The sequence below is a fragment of the Vigna radiata genome, unplaced genomic scaffold (assembly GCF_000741045.1).
Source record: "Vigna radiata var. radiata cultivar VC1973A unplaced genomic scaffold, Vradiata_ver6 scaffold_134, whole genome shotgun sequence".
Taxonomy (NCBI): Eukaryota; Viridiplantae; Streptophyta; class Magnoliopsida; order Fabales; family Fabaceae; genus Vigna; species Vigna radiata.
Genome location: NW_014543261.1, coordinates 428,989 through 444,982, shown reverse-complemented (window position 1 = coordinate 444,982; position 15,994 = coordinate 428,989). Strand labels below are relative to the sequence as shown.

The 15,994-nt window shown below is 34.7% G+C and overlaps 1 protein-coding gene across 1 annotated transcript; it reads left to right on the top strand.

The window, feature by feature from the left end:
• Positions 1-88: 88 nt before the first annotated feature.
• Positions 89-15,727, top strand: LOC106753582 (myosin-6-like). Its single transcript, XM_014635403.2, has 39 exons — positions 89-106; positions 840-968; positions 1,352-1,495; positions 1,587-1,732; positions 2,000-2,156; positions 2,286-2,344; positions 2,461-2,620; positions 2,864-3,013; positions 3,112-3,254; positions 3,344-3,490; positions 3,593-3,694; positions 4,213-4,270; positions 4,359-4,460; positions 4,867-4,904; positions 5,078-5,204; positions 5,291-5,461; positions 5,545-5,676; positions 5,766-5,875; positions 5,981-6,041; positions 6,235-6,412; positions 6,521-6,726; positions 7,073-7,192; positions 7,814-7,912; positions 8,427-8,648; positions 9,562-9,701; positions 9,794-9,911; positions 10,229-10,246; positions 10,378-10,458; positions 10,564-10,734; positions 11,761-11,898; positions 12,786-12,965; positions 13,346-13,444; positions 13,549-13,619; positions 13,721-13,820; positions 13,976-14,032; positions 14,282-14,338; positions 14,895-14,978; positions 15,070-15,149; positions 15,242-15,727. The coding sequence occupies exons 1-39, from the start codon at positions 89-91 to the stop codon at positions 15,357-15,359; spliced, it is 4,491 nt and encodes a 1,496-aa protein (XP_014490889.1). The 3' UTR covers positions 15,360-15,727.
• The last annotated feature ends 267 nt before the right edge of the window (positions 15,728-15,994 follow it).

Sequence of the window (15,994 nt, the reverse complement as noted above, 5' to 3'; positions counted from 1 at the left end):
CAGACAGATAGCTCAGCAAGATAATTTAGTCCTTGCTCCTTAGAGATTCAATATTCTCAAGTCATTTCTCCACATTGCTTGGTAGACTATGGTGATGCAATCCAAGGTTTGAGTAGCTGATCCTCGGATTCATTTGGGCGCATAACATTTTGTTGGCAATGGTAATAATTTTTCTGTACTTTCCATTTCACATTGTGTTACTTTTCCTTTCGTGCCCTTTAGTTACACAGTCTGTTGTTTTACAGTAATTTGTTTTACTTCAAATAAGCAGATTTTTTTCACCTGGCGTTGTTTTAGTGTCAGGAACCAGTAGAAGCTTTTCCTCATTTGTTTTAGTCCTAGAACACGGAGATGTAATTCTTTGGTGACAAATGCTTCAAAGTGTTTTTGCACATTTTTGGCCAGACAAATCTTAATATGGCTAGATTATGTCTGATTCTAGTTTCTCTGAAGTTGATGTATGATATCATATATCGGGATCGTTTAAGTAGATGTGGATGCACGGTTGTATTCTCATAGAAAAATAACCAGAAAGGTGTGGTAAAACACAGATGCGCCTTAACAAATATCATGCAGAAGTGTTTTTTTGTTTTGTTTTTTTTTTCTTACTTTTATTATGGATGACAATGTTTTTGAAGTTTATAGGAGCTTAACTAGGTGGCATTTACTATGTTGTCATGTAAAAATGTGTTGGCTTCATTTATATGATTGACCTTTACATGTAATGTGGGAGCAAAGTCTCACCAGCTGGTTTACATGTCCAGAAAGGATGCCAATATAAATTGAAATGAGATTCTACTGTGATGATAAAGGCACTGATTATTCTTTTCAATGCACAGGCTGGTCAACTCAATCTTGTAGTGGGGTCCCATATTTGGGTAGAGGACCCTGAGTTAGCTTGGATAGATGGAGAAATCCAGGAATCTAAAAAGGACGAGGTCACGATTCTCTTTGAATCGGGCACGAGGGTGAGTCTCCTGAATCTATGGTAAATCTGTAGCACACACATGCACACACACAAATGGTGCAAACAAAGTTTTCTCCTTCCGGTATATGTAGTTCCTTTCTCCAATGCCTTGTACTTTTTTGAGGCAATTGTAGGTGTGTGATGCATTATTATATGGGTGAAAAGGAATATCACAGTATAATAGAGTTTGCACCTTCTCTGTGTATCTGATATTCACATCATGGATACTTCTTTAGCAAGGAATTGTGTAGTTTATCTAAAATCTTGTCAAGAAGTTTGTTTGCAAAATTTTTCCATTATGCTTCAGAGTTAAACCAGTTCACTTACGCAAAGAGATTATTAAACTGTTGAAAGCACTCAACACCATATGCTTCTCCATTGCAGGTTGTGAGCAAATCCGCTAACATGTATCCCAAAGATCCAGAATTCCCACCTACTGGTGTGGAAGATATGACAAGACTGGCATATCTGCATGAACCAGGAGTTCTTCAGAATTTGCATATTCGATATTCCATAAATGAGATCTATGTAAGATGTCAAATTTATATTTAGGATGTGCTTTCTTTTGCTGCGACACTCACTGCAATGAAGGTTTAACTTTTTGTGGTGGTGTTTGCAGACTTACACGGGAAATATATTGATAGCTGTGAACCCTTTTCAAAGGTTACCTCATTTAACTGAAACTAGTACCATGGCAAAGTATAAAGCTGCGGCTTTTGGTGAGCAGAGCCCGCATCCTTTTGCAATTGCAAGTTCTGCATATAGGTACCTTGTTGCTGCTCTCAGTTTTCTATGCCTTGGTTGGCGGCTTTAACCTGTTTCTATGCTTTGAAGACGATAAAAGGTCTATATGATTAAGACACAAATAAGTTTGGTGTATCATGGAGCGCATACCATTTGAGAGTTTTTATTTTTAGTTTTTGCATCCATCGCTACAACTTTCGCCAGTATTAAGGTTCATGGCAATTGCCAACGATATAAAATAAAGAATAAGACATGTCAGCTTTCACTAACTAAGATAACTGTCTACAGAAAGATGATAAACGAAGAAAAAAGCCAATCTATTTTGGTTAGTGGAGAAAGTGGAGCTGGCAAGACAGAGAGTACAAAGATGCTTATGCACTATCTTGCTTTTTTGGGAGGGAGAGCAGCAACTGAAGGACGGTCTGTGGAGCAACAAGTTCTCGAGGTAAGAAACTAAATCCCATTCACGGTATTATTATGATTGTCGACGGTCCGATAAGTTTAGTATACATTTTTTGAGAAATTTAATTTTGGATTTTATTACTTACTTTTCTTGTTATTTACACTTGTGCAGTCCAATCCAGTTTTAGAAGCATTTGGCAATGCAAAGACCGTTAGGAACAATAATTCTAGGTACTGAGTTTGTTGTCCAGTAAGATCTTTTTTCCTCTTCTTTGCAATTTCCTCTGCAACCTCTTTTGCCTAAATTGATTTAAAGTCTGTCCTAAGCTTACATAGTATAATTTCAGTCGTTTTGGTAAGTTTGTGGAGATTCAGTTTGATCAAAAGGGGAGAATTTCAGGAGCTGCTATCAGAACATATTTGCTGGAACGATCCCGTGTTTGTCAAGTTTCTGATCCTGAGAGAAACTATCATTGCTTTTATATGCTGTGTGCTGCACCAAAAGAGGTACATTATTCTTCTTCCTTGTTTTGGTACAACAATGACAAAGAGGTTCAAATTTTATAAGCTCAAATTATCCAATTCCCTCGTCACTACCTTGATCCAAGTAGCTTACAGGATTCATGGTTTCATAAGAAAAAGTTCATGAGCATTCTCTACATGGATATGAGCTTCAAAAGTTGGGGTTTTGAAGTTTGTTAAGTTAGCTTGTAAGATTCATTGTTTTTATTTGAGTTTTCCCATGTCTAGGAATCTGGTAAGTACAAATTGGGAGATCCAAGAAAATTCCATTACCTTAATCAATCAAATTGCATTGAGTTGGATGGGTTGGATGATTCTAAGGAGTACCTTGCAACTAGGAGAGCTATGGAGGTTGTTGGGATCAGCGGAGATGAGCAGGTACCCCTCAGTAACATTCCCATTGGAGAGTGTGTGTATGTTTCTTCTTTTTTCTTTTTATTGTTTTCATTAGAAAAATTCCTCATCCCTCTTCTCAGGATGCTATATTTCGAATAGTAGCTGCAGTACTTCATTTAGGAAACATTGAGTTTATTAAGGGTTCGGAAGATGAGTTGGATTCCTCTCAGCCCAAGGATGAAAAATCCATTTACCACCTAAAAACAGCAGCCGAGCTTTTGATGTAAGTGAAGTCGCCAATTTATTTGTTGTTTCTTACGAAGATTAATCTTCAAGCTATTGCATCTTTGGTTATTTGTTTGATTGTGCAAGGTGTGACGAGAAGTCCCTTGAAGACTCTTTCTGCAAACGTGTTATGGTGACTCGTGGTGACACCATAACAAAATCACTTGATCCAACTGCTGCAGCCCTCAGCAGAGATGCATTGGCTAAAATAGTTTATTCAAGGCTTTTTGACTGGTATATCTATGATGTTCAATAAGTTTACCTGTCCTTATAAAATCTAATTTCAATATATTTAAGTTTTTGTAATTCGATTTGTGCAAACATTTGTTGATGTAGGATTGTGTGCAAGATAAACAACACTATTGGGCAAGATCCAGATTCAACTAAATTGATTGGGGTTCTTGATATATATGGATTTGAGAGTTTCAAAACCAACAGGTGCTCTTCCATTTGCCTTTTTTTTCCCATCTGTTTCACATGAAGTGGGATTGTTAACTATAGGAACTCATGTGCTCTGTGTCAGTGAATTATGATACACAAGTTCATAAAGCCATTAATTTCTTTCTAAAGCATTAGGTTACAATATTCACGACTGTGGGTCTGTTCTTCTTTGGCTGCCATAGATTTTGTTTTGCTAGATGGACACAAGATAAATGGCTCAAAAGAACACTGAAGAGATAATGGGACAAGATTTAATGTAGCATGGCTTTAACTAAAGTTGTTGTAAAGATGACAAATATAGTGTATGAAAATGGCTATTCACCTAAAGCTTTAGTGTTGTGTTGATAGTCATGTTAAGCATTGCTCTCTTGTTAGTGTCTGTCACCATTCCGGAATTATTGTGTTTCTGATATTACACTCTATAATTAGTGATTATCATTTAATTTTTTGGATCTACCTTTTTATGTGCCTTGTTACTAACTTTTGGAACTCTTCTATCTAATGGTCACGCCCAGCTTTGAGCAATTCTGTATCAATTTGACAAATGAGAAATTACAGCAGCATTTCAACCAGGTTAGTTTCTTTTGTTTTCTCCATCTTGTTGGAATTCATATTTGTGGTAAACAATTTCTGTAGGCTCAATTAACATTTCATTATGCAGCATGTCTTCAAAATGGAGCAAGAGGAATATACAAAGGAAGAGATTAATTGGAGTTATATTGAGTTCGTTGATAATCAAGATGTTCTTGATCTCATAGAGAAGGTGTAATTTACACTTTCATCCATTTTTCAATTGTAGGAGAGTTTTATCAATTTGGCATCTCGTGATTTTATAACATGCATTTTTTATTCACATTTCGATGGCTTCACCATTTTCATAAGACAATATTAGTTTTCATGATGCCTGTTTTCTAAAACTTCCCATCCAAATAAAAACTTATCAGTAACGTACATTTGTTGAGAATAGTGAATAGTCGTTATTGTATTAATGTTATAATTACATATACTTTCTTATAAAATGAAGTAAATTTCTTTTATCTTACTAGCTATTTACAAACAGTGTGCATTGTTTGCTTGTACATCTAACTTCACATGTATTTGAACTTTACCGAGATGTACTTGTTTGTTTGGATTCTACATTTCTAATCGATGTACTCCTATAACTTCAGAAACCTGGTGGCGTTATTGCTCTCCTGGATGAGGCCTGGTATGTATTTAATGACTGAATAGTTCAAATACCTGTCTTATGGTTATTCTTTTAGATATGGAATGGCTAATCTGATTCATTTTTCATTAATATTCATCTATATGTATTAAGTAATGATATCTGCATATGCATATCCTCTGAGATTGTGAGGTTGTCCTGCTTATTCTTTGTAGTATGTTTCCAAGATCAACGCATGAAACATTTGCTGAAAAGCTATACCAAACCTTTAAAGACAACAAACGCTTCAGCAAGCCGAAGTTGTCTCGCACAGACTTTACCATTAACCACTATGCCGGTGATGTAAGTGAAATACATTTCTGTTTGCATAGTTATTACCATTAACAACAGAGGAAAAAGGATTTATATATGATGATTTTCAATTTCAGGTCACTTATCAAACTGATTTTTTCCTTGATAAAAATAAAGACTACGTTGTTCCAGAGCATGCTGCTCTACTCAGTGCTTCGAAGTGCTCCTTTGTTTCAGGGTTGTTCCCTCCTTTACCCGAGGAAACTACAAAATCGACAAAGTTCTCTTCTATAGCCACTCAGTTTAAGGTCTGTTTTGTTTTGCCAGGCTTATAATGCAAATTATCTGCGTTGCATTTATCTGTATTATTCTTGATGCATGTTTTACGAAGCTACAACTGCAATCTTTGCTTGAAACACTAAACGCTACCGAGCCTCACTATATTCGTTGTGTAAAGCCAAATAATCTTCTCAAACCTGGGATATTCGAGAACAATAATGTGTTGCAGCAGCTTCGATGTGGAGTAAGTTCAATGCCATTTTGGCTGCGTTCTCTTGTCTGACATGATTATTCTGACAAAGTGAATTGAGACTTTGTGGATGCCATTCACAGGGAGTAATGGAGGCAATTCGTATAAGTTGTGCTGGATATCCCACTAGAAAGTCCTTTGATGAATTTGTTCAGCGGTTTACCATCCTGGAACCTAAAGTTCTGAAATCATGGTATTTTCATCCCTTTCCATTTTCTGTTTTGCCTTTTCCAGTCATCTTATATGAATCTGATTGTGGTGCATTCAAAACCGAATAACGATAACCATGTACTCACAGCCCTGATGAGGTGACAGCTTGCAAGAGGCTTCTAGATAGAGCGAACCTTAAAGACTATCAGGTGTCAATTTATCCAACCGGAGTTTCTGTTGATCTCAGTTGTAATATTTAAATTTCTTGCTGGTTACACGGATAGGAATTAAATGTTTTTGAAGACTTTCTTTGTTTTCCTTTTCCAATGGTTTAATTAAATGGAGTTGTTCCAGCTAGTACAAATAAAGTTACTCTTGCTGACTGAACTATTCCCATTGCAGATTGGAAAGACAAAAGTGTTTCTAAGAGCAGGTCAAATGGCAGAACTAGATGCATGTCGTGCTGAGGTCCTAGGAATGTCTGCAAGTGTTATTCAGAGAAAAGTCCGCACGTTTCTTTGTCGGAAACATTACGTCTTATTGCAGTTGTCGGCCACAGAACTTCAAAGGGTTGCGAAAGGTGTCATTTATGTGAATCCTTTAGGCCTTTTTGCAGTGTTTTATTATGTAATGAATGAAAGACAATTATGTGTTGATTACACATTTCTGTGCTCTGCATTTAATACAGGACAACTTGCACGACGTCAGTATGAATGCATGAGGAGGGAAGCCGCTTCTATAAAAATTCAGAAAGATTGCCGCATGTATATTTCCAGAAAGTCTTACAAAACTAAATATGCCTCGGCGATTTGTATTCAAACTGGAATGCGAGGGATGGCTGCTAGAAATGATCTTAGCTTCAGGAGACGGACAAAAGCTGCAATTATTATTCAGGTAGGATAGAGAAGAGTTTTCTTCTTAGTTAAGAGGACTACTGTCTGAAACATTACCTTTGTTTTCTTTCAATCATGGGTATTAAGATGCAAACTTGTTACCCTTCACTGACACGATAATGGAAGGAACTTTGTTTACTGGACTCCCCATCATATATTGCTTCCTAGTTTTGATATTCAGTTTATCTGTTAAGCAGATGTTCAACCCAAATGTGTCTTTACTTTAAGCACTGGAAAGTGTTAGAGCAATTGTTTGTCTGAACAGTGATCATATATTCCTACTAAACGATATTTGGTGAGTTATACATAAAATATGATTAATTTAATTTGTTTTTACCTTATCATAGGCTCGGCAAAGATGTCATTCGGCTCGTACTTATCACCTGAAGCTAAAGAAAGCAGCAATTTTTGCACAGTGTTCCTGGAGGAGAACAATAGCACGGAGAGAACTTCGAAAGCTTAAAATGGTGCTCCCTCTTCCCTCTTGATTACTTTACTTGATTCTTCAAACATTAGCGAACTTCAAGTGTTTTTCATTTTAAAAGTAACTGGCATTCTTAAGCAGTTTGATTTTCTTGTCTGTCATAAATTCATCAGTTTTATTACCATAAATTTCTTAATATCACTATTGTATACTACTATACGTTTCTTTGCTCTTAGATTATATAATTTTGTAAGAAGTGAGTTGTGTGGGTATTATCTTATGCTATTAGAGATAAGGGTTGAGACCAAGTTCACTTGGGCTTTGTAAGCTGACGAGTGTCAGTTACTAGAGTTAGTTAAACTCCAGTTCTCTATTATACAGTAACTCTGACAGATGTAACCTAACAACATATATACTGTTGGGCACTGACAACACTGCAACTTTCAGATTCCTCGTTCTCTCTCTTTCAGAGTCCTCTCAATGCAGTAAACCAGTTAGCACCAACTAATTTAACTATGAATCTGTTTGAAATTATTTTAATGTTTGGAAAGTGTTATTTATCCCTTTAAATGTGAAAATGCCGTGCTATATCTATTATACATGTGTATAAGAATGCTACAATGGTTTTGTATGTGAAAAAGATCTAAATTTTAACTTACTGCAGGCTGCCAGGGAAGCTAAAGCACTTGAAGAGGCAAAAAATAATCTGGAAAAGCAAGTCAAAGAGTTAACTTCAAGTCTAGAAGAAGAAAAGGCGATGAGGGTAATTTATTTATAGTAAATGAAAATGCAGAAGCATAATACAGTTTATTTATGCCTACTATTGCTAATTTGGTTATTTATTTACGTATAAAGCATAGCTTTAGTGGTATTATTTCACCAACATTCTAAATGTGTCGGTTCATTGTGATATTGAGGAAGCCAAGACACGGGAAAATGAAAAACTACAGCAAGCTTTGCAAGAGAAGGAGCTTCGATTCCAAGAAATTAAGGAAGCCAATACAAGGGAAACTGAAAAACTACAAGAGGCTTTGAAAGAGATGGAGCTTCAGTTCCAAGAAATTAAGGAAGCCAAGACACAGGAAACTGAAAAACTACAACATGCTTTGAAAGAGATGGAGCTTCAGTTCCAAGAAATTAAAGAAGGCAAGGGACAGGAAACTGAAAAACTACAAAATGCTTTGAAAGAAATGGAGCTTCAGTTCCAAGAAATTAATGAATCCAAGACACAGGAAACTGAAAAACTACAAAATGCTTTGAAAGAGATGGAGCTTCAGTTCCAAGAAATTCAGGAAGCCAAGACACAGGAAACTGAAAAACTACAACATGCTTTGAAAGAGATGGAGCTTCAGCTCCAGGAAACTAAGGCAGCGCTCATTCAGGAACAAGAAGCTGCCAAGAAATTAGCTGATCAAAACCCAAGTTTACAGGAGAAATCTGTTAATGATGTTGACAATGAATTGATCAGTAAGCTTACAGCAGAAAATGGTCAACTCAAGGTAACCATTGTATAAAAGGTGTTTGATAAATTTATGCTGCCAAGTGCGTCATAGTATTCAAAGTTATCATTATTCTGCATTCTTTACAGGAACTGGTTAATTCTTTGGAAAAGAAAACTTTGCAGGAGATACCTGCTAATGTTACTGACAATGAGTTGATCAATAAACTTACTTCAGAAAATGAACATCTTAAGGTATAAATTAAATACTAAGTGTTTGAAATCTATGTACTATCATTATTGTTATTATCATTATCATTATTTTCTCTGTTTTACAGGAACGGATTAATTCATTGGAAAAGAAAACTGTTCAGGAGGTTCCAGTTAACCTTACTGACAATGAGTTGATCAATAAACTTACTTCAGAAAATGAACACCTTAAGGTAAAAATTGTATATTAAGTGTTTGAAATTTATGTATTTCCATTATTATTTTTATCATTATCATTATTTGTTCTGCTTTACAGGAACGGATTAATCTTACTGACAATGAGTTGATCAATAAACTTACTTCAGAAAATGAACATCTTAAGGTATAAATTGTGGTGCCACTAATGTCAGGATGGCAAACAACATAGTTATGCCTTAGCACTCTCATTTATTTTGATAAAAGTGTTTGAAATTTACTTTGCATCGTAACTTTTACTGTTATTTTTTATGTTTACAGGAACGGATTAATTCATTGGAAAAGAAAAGGGTACAGGAGTTTCCTGCTGATGTTACTGAAAATGAGTTGATCAATAAACTTGACTACGAAAAGGAAAATGTTAAGGTATAAATTAAATAATAAATGTCTGAAATTTGTGCTGCGGTTCTTTTTATGCTCTAGAGGAACTGACTAATTCATTGGAAAAGAAAACTCTACAGGAGTCTCCTGTTAACGCTACCGACAATGAGTTTATTAGTAAACTTAAGAAAGAAAACGAACAGCTTAAGGAAAAAATTGATGAAACAGAGAGGAAATATGAAGAATGTAACAAGATTAGTGAGGAGCGCATGAATCAAATTATAGAGACAGAATCAAAGATGATTGAGATAAAGACAAATATGCAGAGGTTCGTATGTTGGTGTTTGTTTTTGCAGATATGCATTATAAGGAATATTAGATGCTCTCTTTGGTTTGATTTGTAGCTTACTTATGTGCTAGGCTTGAAGAAAAAGTGTCCGATATGGAAACTGAGAATCAAGTTTTGCGGCAGCAAACATTGTTGAGTTCATCATCATCCAGAAGAATGTCAGGAAAGTTTTCCCCTGCTACAGTTCCGGTAAATACAAGATCATTGCTTATTAAGTGATGTTGTTGGTACTCTTAGTTGTCTATATACATTCCCCATCAATTTAATTTTAATTCAAATTTTCAAATTATCCTCAATTAAATTGTTTAATGCTGGTCCTAACTACTATGTAATTGTATTCTTAGTTGTCTATTCATACCTTGAGGACAATTTGAAAAATTTCAATTAAACCAAGTTAATAAGTAATGTGAATTAATAATTCTTTGTCGCCACAGTCACTGACTATCATCCTTGTTTACCCTTACTGGAGATTATATTAATGTCTTTTTCTGCTCTTGCTACTGCAGCCTGTGGAAAATGGCCAGGTAATGAGGGTCTTATATTTGAAATCCCTTTTACTTTTCTTGTAATTTATGCGTTTTCTTTGTTTCAAAAAAAGAAAAGTTTTCCACCTGTCCTTTTATGAAGCTTTTGAAGAAAAGTTTATTTTCTATAGGCGCAGCAGACTTCTGTTCCTGCAAAAACATTTGGTTCAGAGGATAGTAAAGGAAGGAGATCTCTTATGGAGAGACATCAAGTATGCTATTGTAGAACAATTGTTTCTTAATAATGTATTTAATTATACTTTTATGTATGTAGCATTTATTCAGATTATCTTTTTGTTTGATTTCTTTGTGTATAGGAGAGCATAGATATTCTTTTCAAATGTGTGACAAAAGATCTAGGATTCTGTGAAGGAAAACCTGTTGCAGCATTTACCCTTTACAATTGTCTGCTACATTGGAAATCTTTTGAAGCAGAAAAAACCAGCATATTTGATCGTCTTATTCAGATTATTGGTTCTGAAATAGAGGTAACTTTTTATTTACTCAATCTATTTTTGCATTTGTTTTTCAGAGGTAAAGTTTAGCAGATTTAGTCTTTGAAAATTAATTCAGCCATGACAATGAGAACCTTTAATAGTAGAAAGGATTTGTAATTGCTTCTTAACACCTACTCAAAGTGAATAATATTCAAAATACTGATGACTGACTTGTATTACTGAAAATAATTTGTTGTTGGCTGTCCAATTCAGAGAACTGTGATTTCAACTTGTCTGTTACTCCAAAGCTTCAAAGGTAGAGGACCTCTGATGCCAGAGGCATCATTTAGTAAATTTGTTGGCAGTCTTGAAAACTTAAAAAGATTTCTAAGGAAGTGGCTGGATTTTTAAGTCGTGTTAAGTTTATTAAAAAGGATGGTTACACTCTTGTATATAGAATACATTACATTTAATTAAGGAATTTGAAGAGATTAAAAAACTGGACAACTTTCTAGAGTCTAAGAATCTGTACAAGATAATTAACTAACTGCAGAGATGAAATAACGTACAATTTGTGTAAGACTACCGATGCAATTTCTCGAGTGAGGTGTGCAAGTATGAATCTATCTGTACATGATTTGTCTTTTCTTGCGGAACTAGGCTGTTTTCAATATTGATGACAGGTTTAATTTCATAAAATAGTCTTTTATGAGCTTCACACCTCACTCTAGAGTCTTTTAATTTCATAAAATATTCATCCATAACAAATCGCAACCCCTTCTGATGATTTCAAATTATAACTTTGTACTTGATCTTTCAACTACATCTTACTTTTTACTACACCAGAATAGGAAATTACCAATAATTCAGAATAAGCTTGATACCATGTCAGATTTCATTTTAAATTTGATTAGCACCAAGTGAAGTTGCTCAATAGTACAAGGCGGACTTTCCAAGAATTGAGGCTGACAATGTGGAACTTTATAACATTTAGCACTCCCACTTTATACAAAAAAAAGTGATGTGTAGTTTATTTCAATGTGGCCTCACATGATATTCAACTTAACAATTTTGCAGGATCCAGACAAAAATGATTGTATGGCTTATTGGCTATCCAACACATCTTCTTTGTTTTTCCATCTTCATCGATGTTTAAGAGTACCAACAGCACGGAAACCGCCCACTCCGACATCATTTTTTGGGAGGATGACCCAGGTATCAAGTTTCTTTGTTGCTATCCAAGTTAACATGTCTTGAGCATAAGCTCCATATTGGGTAATTCTGCAGATCAATATTCTATTTGTAGATATGATTGTTTAGGTGCTATATATTATAGGCTAGTATGAAATTAATTAGACTGTGTGAATGAAGGTTGCCAATAGGATGTGGTTGTCGCCTTATTGCCTGTAGCATGCTATATGAATACACTTTGCTCTGAAGCATGTAAGTGTCTAAAGTTCAATACTAATAAAGGCCAAAGAAAATGAACAGGAAACTATGCAAGAATTGCTACCCAAAATCAGTAAAATTTCAATTATATTTCTATTATACACCTTGTTCTAGGCTAACAACTTTTTTTATAAAAAAAGTAATAAATTAATTTCTTGGTCTGATTTTTGTCTCAAATAAGAGGCATAAAAGATTATTCTTGTGCTATAGTAGCATCCATATATGTTAGGAGGTTATTGGTATATGAGAGAAGGAAGAGACATTAGTTAGCCTAATTGCCTTGGCAGTTAGGAAAGGCGGGGAGGGACTTGTATAAATAGGTTTGGGTTTAATTGTAGAAGGGAATTGGTTTTGATAATAACAGATTGTCAGGAACTTGTTGACCTGGAAGGGAGAGGTTAAGCTCTCAGTACTTGTATTCTTGATTGATTGTAAATACAAAGAGGTTATACAACATTCTTGGCTATGTGTTTTGAGTGTGTGGAGTGTGTTTTCCATAGGTTTTTGATTAGGAACCTATCAATATACATTGTTCTTTTCATTTTAAATAGACACCTATAAATAATGGTATTTTACTTAACAAATATTGTAACTATTGATTATAGAGATAATGCCATTAAACTCACTATATGGAATTTGATGTTGTTTCTCAGGGTTTTCGCTCATCTAATAGTCTTTCCAGCAGTGCTTTTGATGTAGTGCATCAGGTTGATGCCAAGTATCCAGCTTTGCTTTTTAAGCAACAGCTTGCAGCTTATGTGGAAAAAATATATGGAATCGTTCGAGAAAATTTCAAGGCAGATTTAACACCTCTGCTTTCTTCTTGCATTAAGGTATGGAGGCTGTGTAATTTATTATGGAATATTTCTTGGTATTCCTATGCATGTGGTGCCTGTGTGCAGCAAATTATGGGCCAGTAGGATCAGTGTCATAGGTGGAATTAAGTGGAGGTAGCAAGAATCTACACAGAGTGTCAATTTCACTATGCTTATTCAACTTAATTTAGTTCACTATAGATCTATTTAGATAAATTTCACCTTAAGCATTTATAGGAGAAGAAGAAAAGGAAATAATGTTTTGAAGAAGCTAAGAGAACTTCTGCAAATTAATTTTTGAAAAAGTTTACTGTCTTTTTTCTGTTTCAGAAGTACTTAAAAGAAGTTTATCTACACTTTCACTATGCTTATTCCACTTACATATAATATGACTTCAGGCAGAGAGAGAATCAAATGACAACAGCCAACAAGCTGGTTCTTGGCTCAGCGTTATGGAATGCCTTAATAAATATCTCAAGATTATGAAAGAAAACTATGTATGTGAAGGTTTGACAGTACAGTAAATTGGTATCTGTACAGCCCTTGCCTTCCAAGTCCTTTTTAATGTTATAGAGCAAACTGATTTTAAGTTTTGCCCCAGGTCCCTACTGTTCTAGTTCACAAGCTATTTAATCAAATTTTTCAATACATCAATGTGGAACTCTTTAATAGGTAAACATGTTTTGTTTCATTCAACCCTTTTTACAGTAATGGACTAATTATAGGCATTGCATCTGGGTTGACTTGTGAATTGGAAATGCTATGTTCTCCAGCATTCTTTTGCATGGAGAATGCTGCACATTCAAACATGGAGAATATATAAAATCAGGTTTGGCAGAACTAGAAGGATGGTGTACTGAAGCAACGGAAGAGGTACACTGTATCCACCCTTTTATAACTTTCCATTGCACACTGAAGTCACTTACATTCTGCGAACAGTGATTTAATTTAAGAGTGTCTCCAAAAGTGTCAGAGAGTGTGTTCTAGAACTCTAATTCTTATGTAGCTAATAACTATCTCTGTTGCAGTACATTGGCTCATCTTGGGATGAACTCAAACATGCAACACAAGCAGTTAAATTCTTGGTATGCCTAATGACCTCTTCTGTGATTGGAACACTTTTGCTTTATAAAAAGACTTCATACGTTGGATAAATTTAACCCAATTGATTAACATGTTACTCTAGACTTTTTCTCCCCTATTGAGAAAATAGTGAGATGACATTGCCTTGTTTATATATTATTACTGCAAACATATACATGAGAATTTTCTTAAATCTACAAACACTCATTCCTCTCCCTTCTTTTAACTTTTTGATGAAATCATTTTTCCAGGTTGCAGAAAAGAAGGAAGAGCTATCTTATGATGATCTTACAAACGACCTATGCCCCGTAAGTGTTTTCATCTTATATGAGTGATTGATAACACTCAATATGAATACACGATAGTGCTTCTGAAATAAATATGAACAGCAAACACTCAATATCCAAACATTAATTTATTACAAATCTAACAGTGATCTGCAACTTTAACTTCGACTAAATCGTTTCTATATGAGCAAAAAATGGATGTCTCCTTGTTTACAAAGAAAGCTTGTCTTTCTCTCAACACTTTGTATTACTGATTAAGAGGTGCACTTCAGCTTATTATAGTACCCTTAATAGTTAAAACACCAACAACCTTCTTGCCTTATCTCTCTAAGTGAGATCAGCAACATGAATAAGACACATTGTACTCACCAAATATAATATAGATTTAATATTTCTTGATTCCTTCAAATATGGAAAATTTATTGTATTTGAAACAACTTTAGACACTTACATGCTTCAAAGCAAAGAGTGTTTACTGTATTTGAAAAAACTAAACTTTTCCAATCCTGTAATATACATAACAACTAGGTGCAATGTATCTGTCACTCTAACATCTACATATATGTGCTGAATTTAGGTCCTGAGTGCTCAACAACTTTATAGAATATGTACACTTTACTCTGATGATGATGATGACAAAAAACAAAGTGTATCAGCAGATGTAAGCTGCATCTACCTATCTATCTATCCACATTTTTTCTTCTCAGCCATTGCTATGTAGCTACTCTAATCACTGCTATGTACTTGTGTAGGTCACTACTAGATTGAAGCTTCTGATGACAGATGATGCAGATGAAGATAGTAAAGCCTACTTGCTGGAGGACAACTCAAGGTAAAGTCACACATATACACTAGGATCAGTTACAAGAAAATCTATTTTAATTGAAACTGCACTCTTCACCTTTCACTGTTTCCAAACTGCAGCCATCCTATCATAGTTGAAGAGATCCCTTCTTCTCAAGATAAGAGCACTCCAAAAGTAAAACCTCCTGCAGAACTTCTTGAGAATGCAAACTTCCAATTTCTGCATGACTATTTCTAGTTTCCCTGTGATGCGGCTTAGCTTTTAAGGCTCAAAATGTGTTCTCCTATTCAACATCATGCTGTAAATCCACCCATTCTCACCCTGGCCCCTCCTCTCTTTTTTTCTTGTATTTTGTGAGCATTCATCATGTATTGGTTGTGTTAGCAAAAAAGCAGGGTAGGTTTCATAACATCATCTGTTCACATTTTCTTTTCACCTCTTTTGTTATTAGATTATTTGGATGTTCACAAGGGGCGCAATTCTTTGTATTAGTGTGAAGAGAGAAAAGTTACCATTTGTAAAATAATACTAGGAGTTGATCACTTAGATTTTGTTCTTCTGCCCTCAAATTTCACGTTGTAGAAATCATTATATTACCATTTTTGAAAGAGCATAATTCTTTGTACGTTTGTTAAACTTTGTCTCTTTTGTTTTTGCTAATTTTAAATCTTCTGTTAAACTTCATATATCTACTGTCATCGCTCCAGTGTTGTTCTCACAACTACTTATGGACTCAATTACTAAAAGAAATATGGTTTTGTATTCATACACAAATAAGTTTTAATTATTGTTATTCTAATTAAGTAATTAAGTATGTTCAATTGATTGAATTTCCGATGTTTATGACTTATTTTTATACTAAATTCTAATGA

Bases quoted from the DNA above. Each gene is read 5' to 3' on its own strand.
- LOC106753582 (XM_014635403.2), top strand. The intron at 4,905-5,077 runs GTATGTATTTAA...TATTCTTTGTAG, and splicing joins GCTCTCCTGGATGAGGCCTG to TATGTTTCCAAGATCAACGC. The intron at 5,677-5,765 runs GTAAGTTCAATG...TGCCATTCACAG, and splicing joins TGCAGCAGCTTCGATGTGGA to GGAGTAATGGAGGCAATTCG.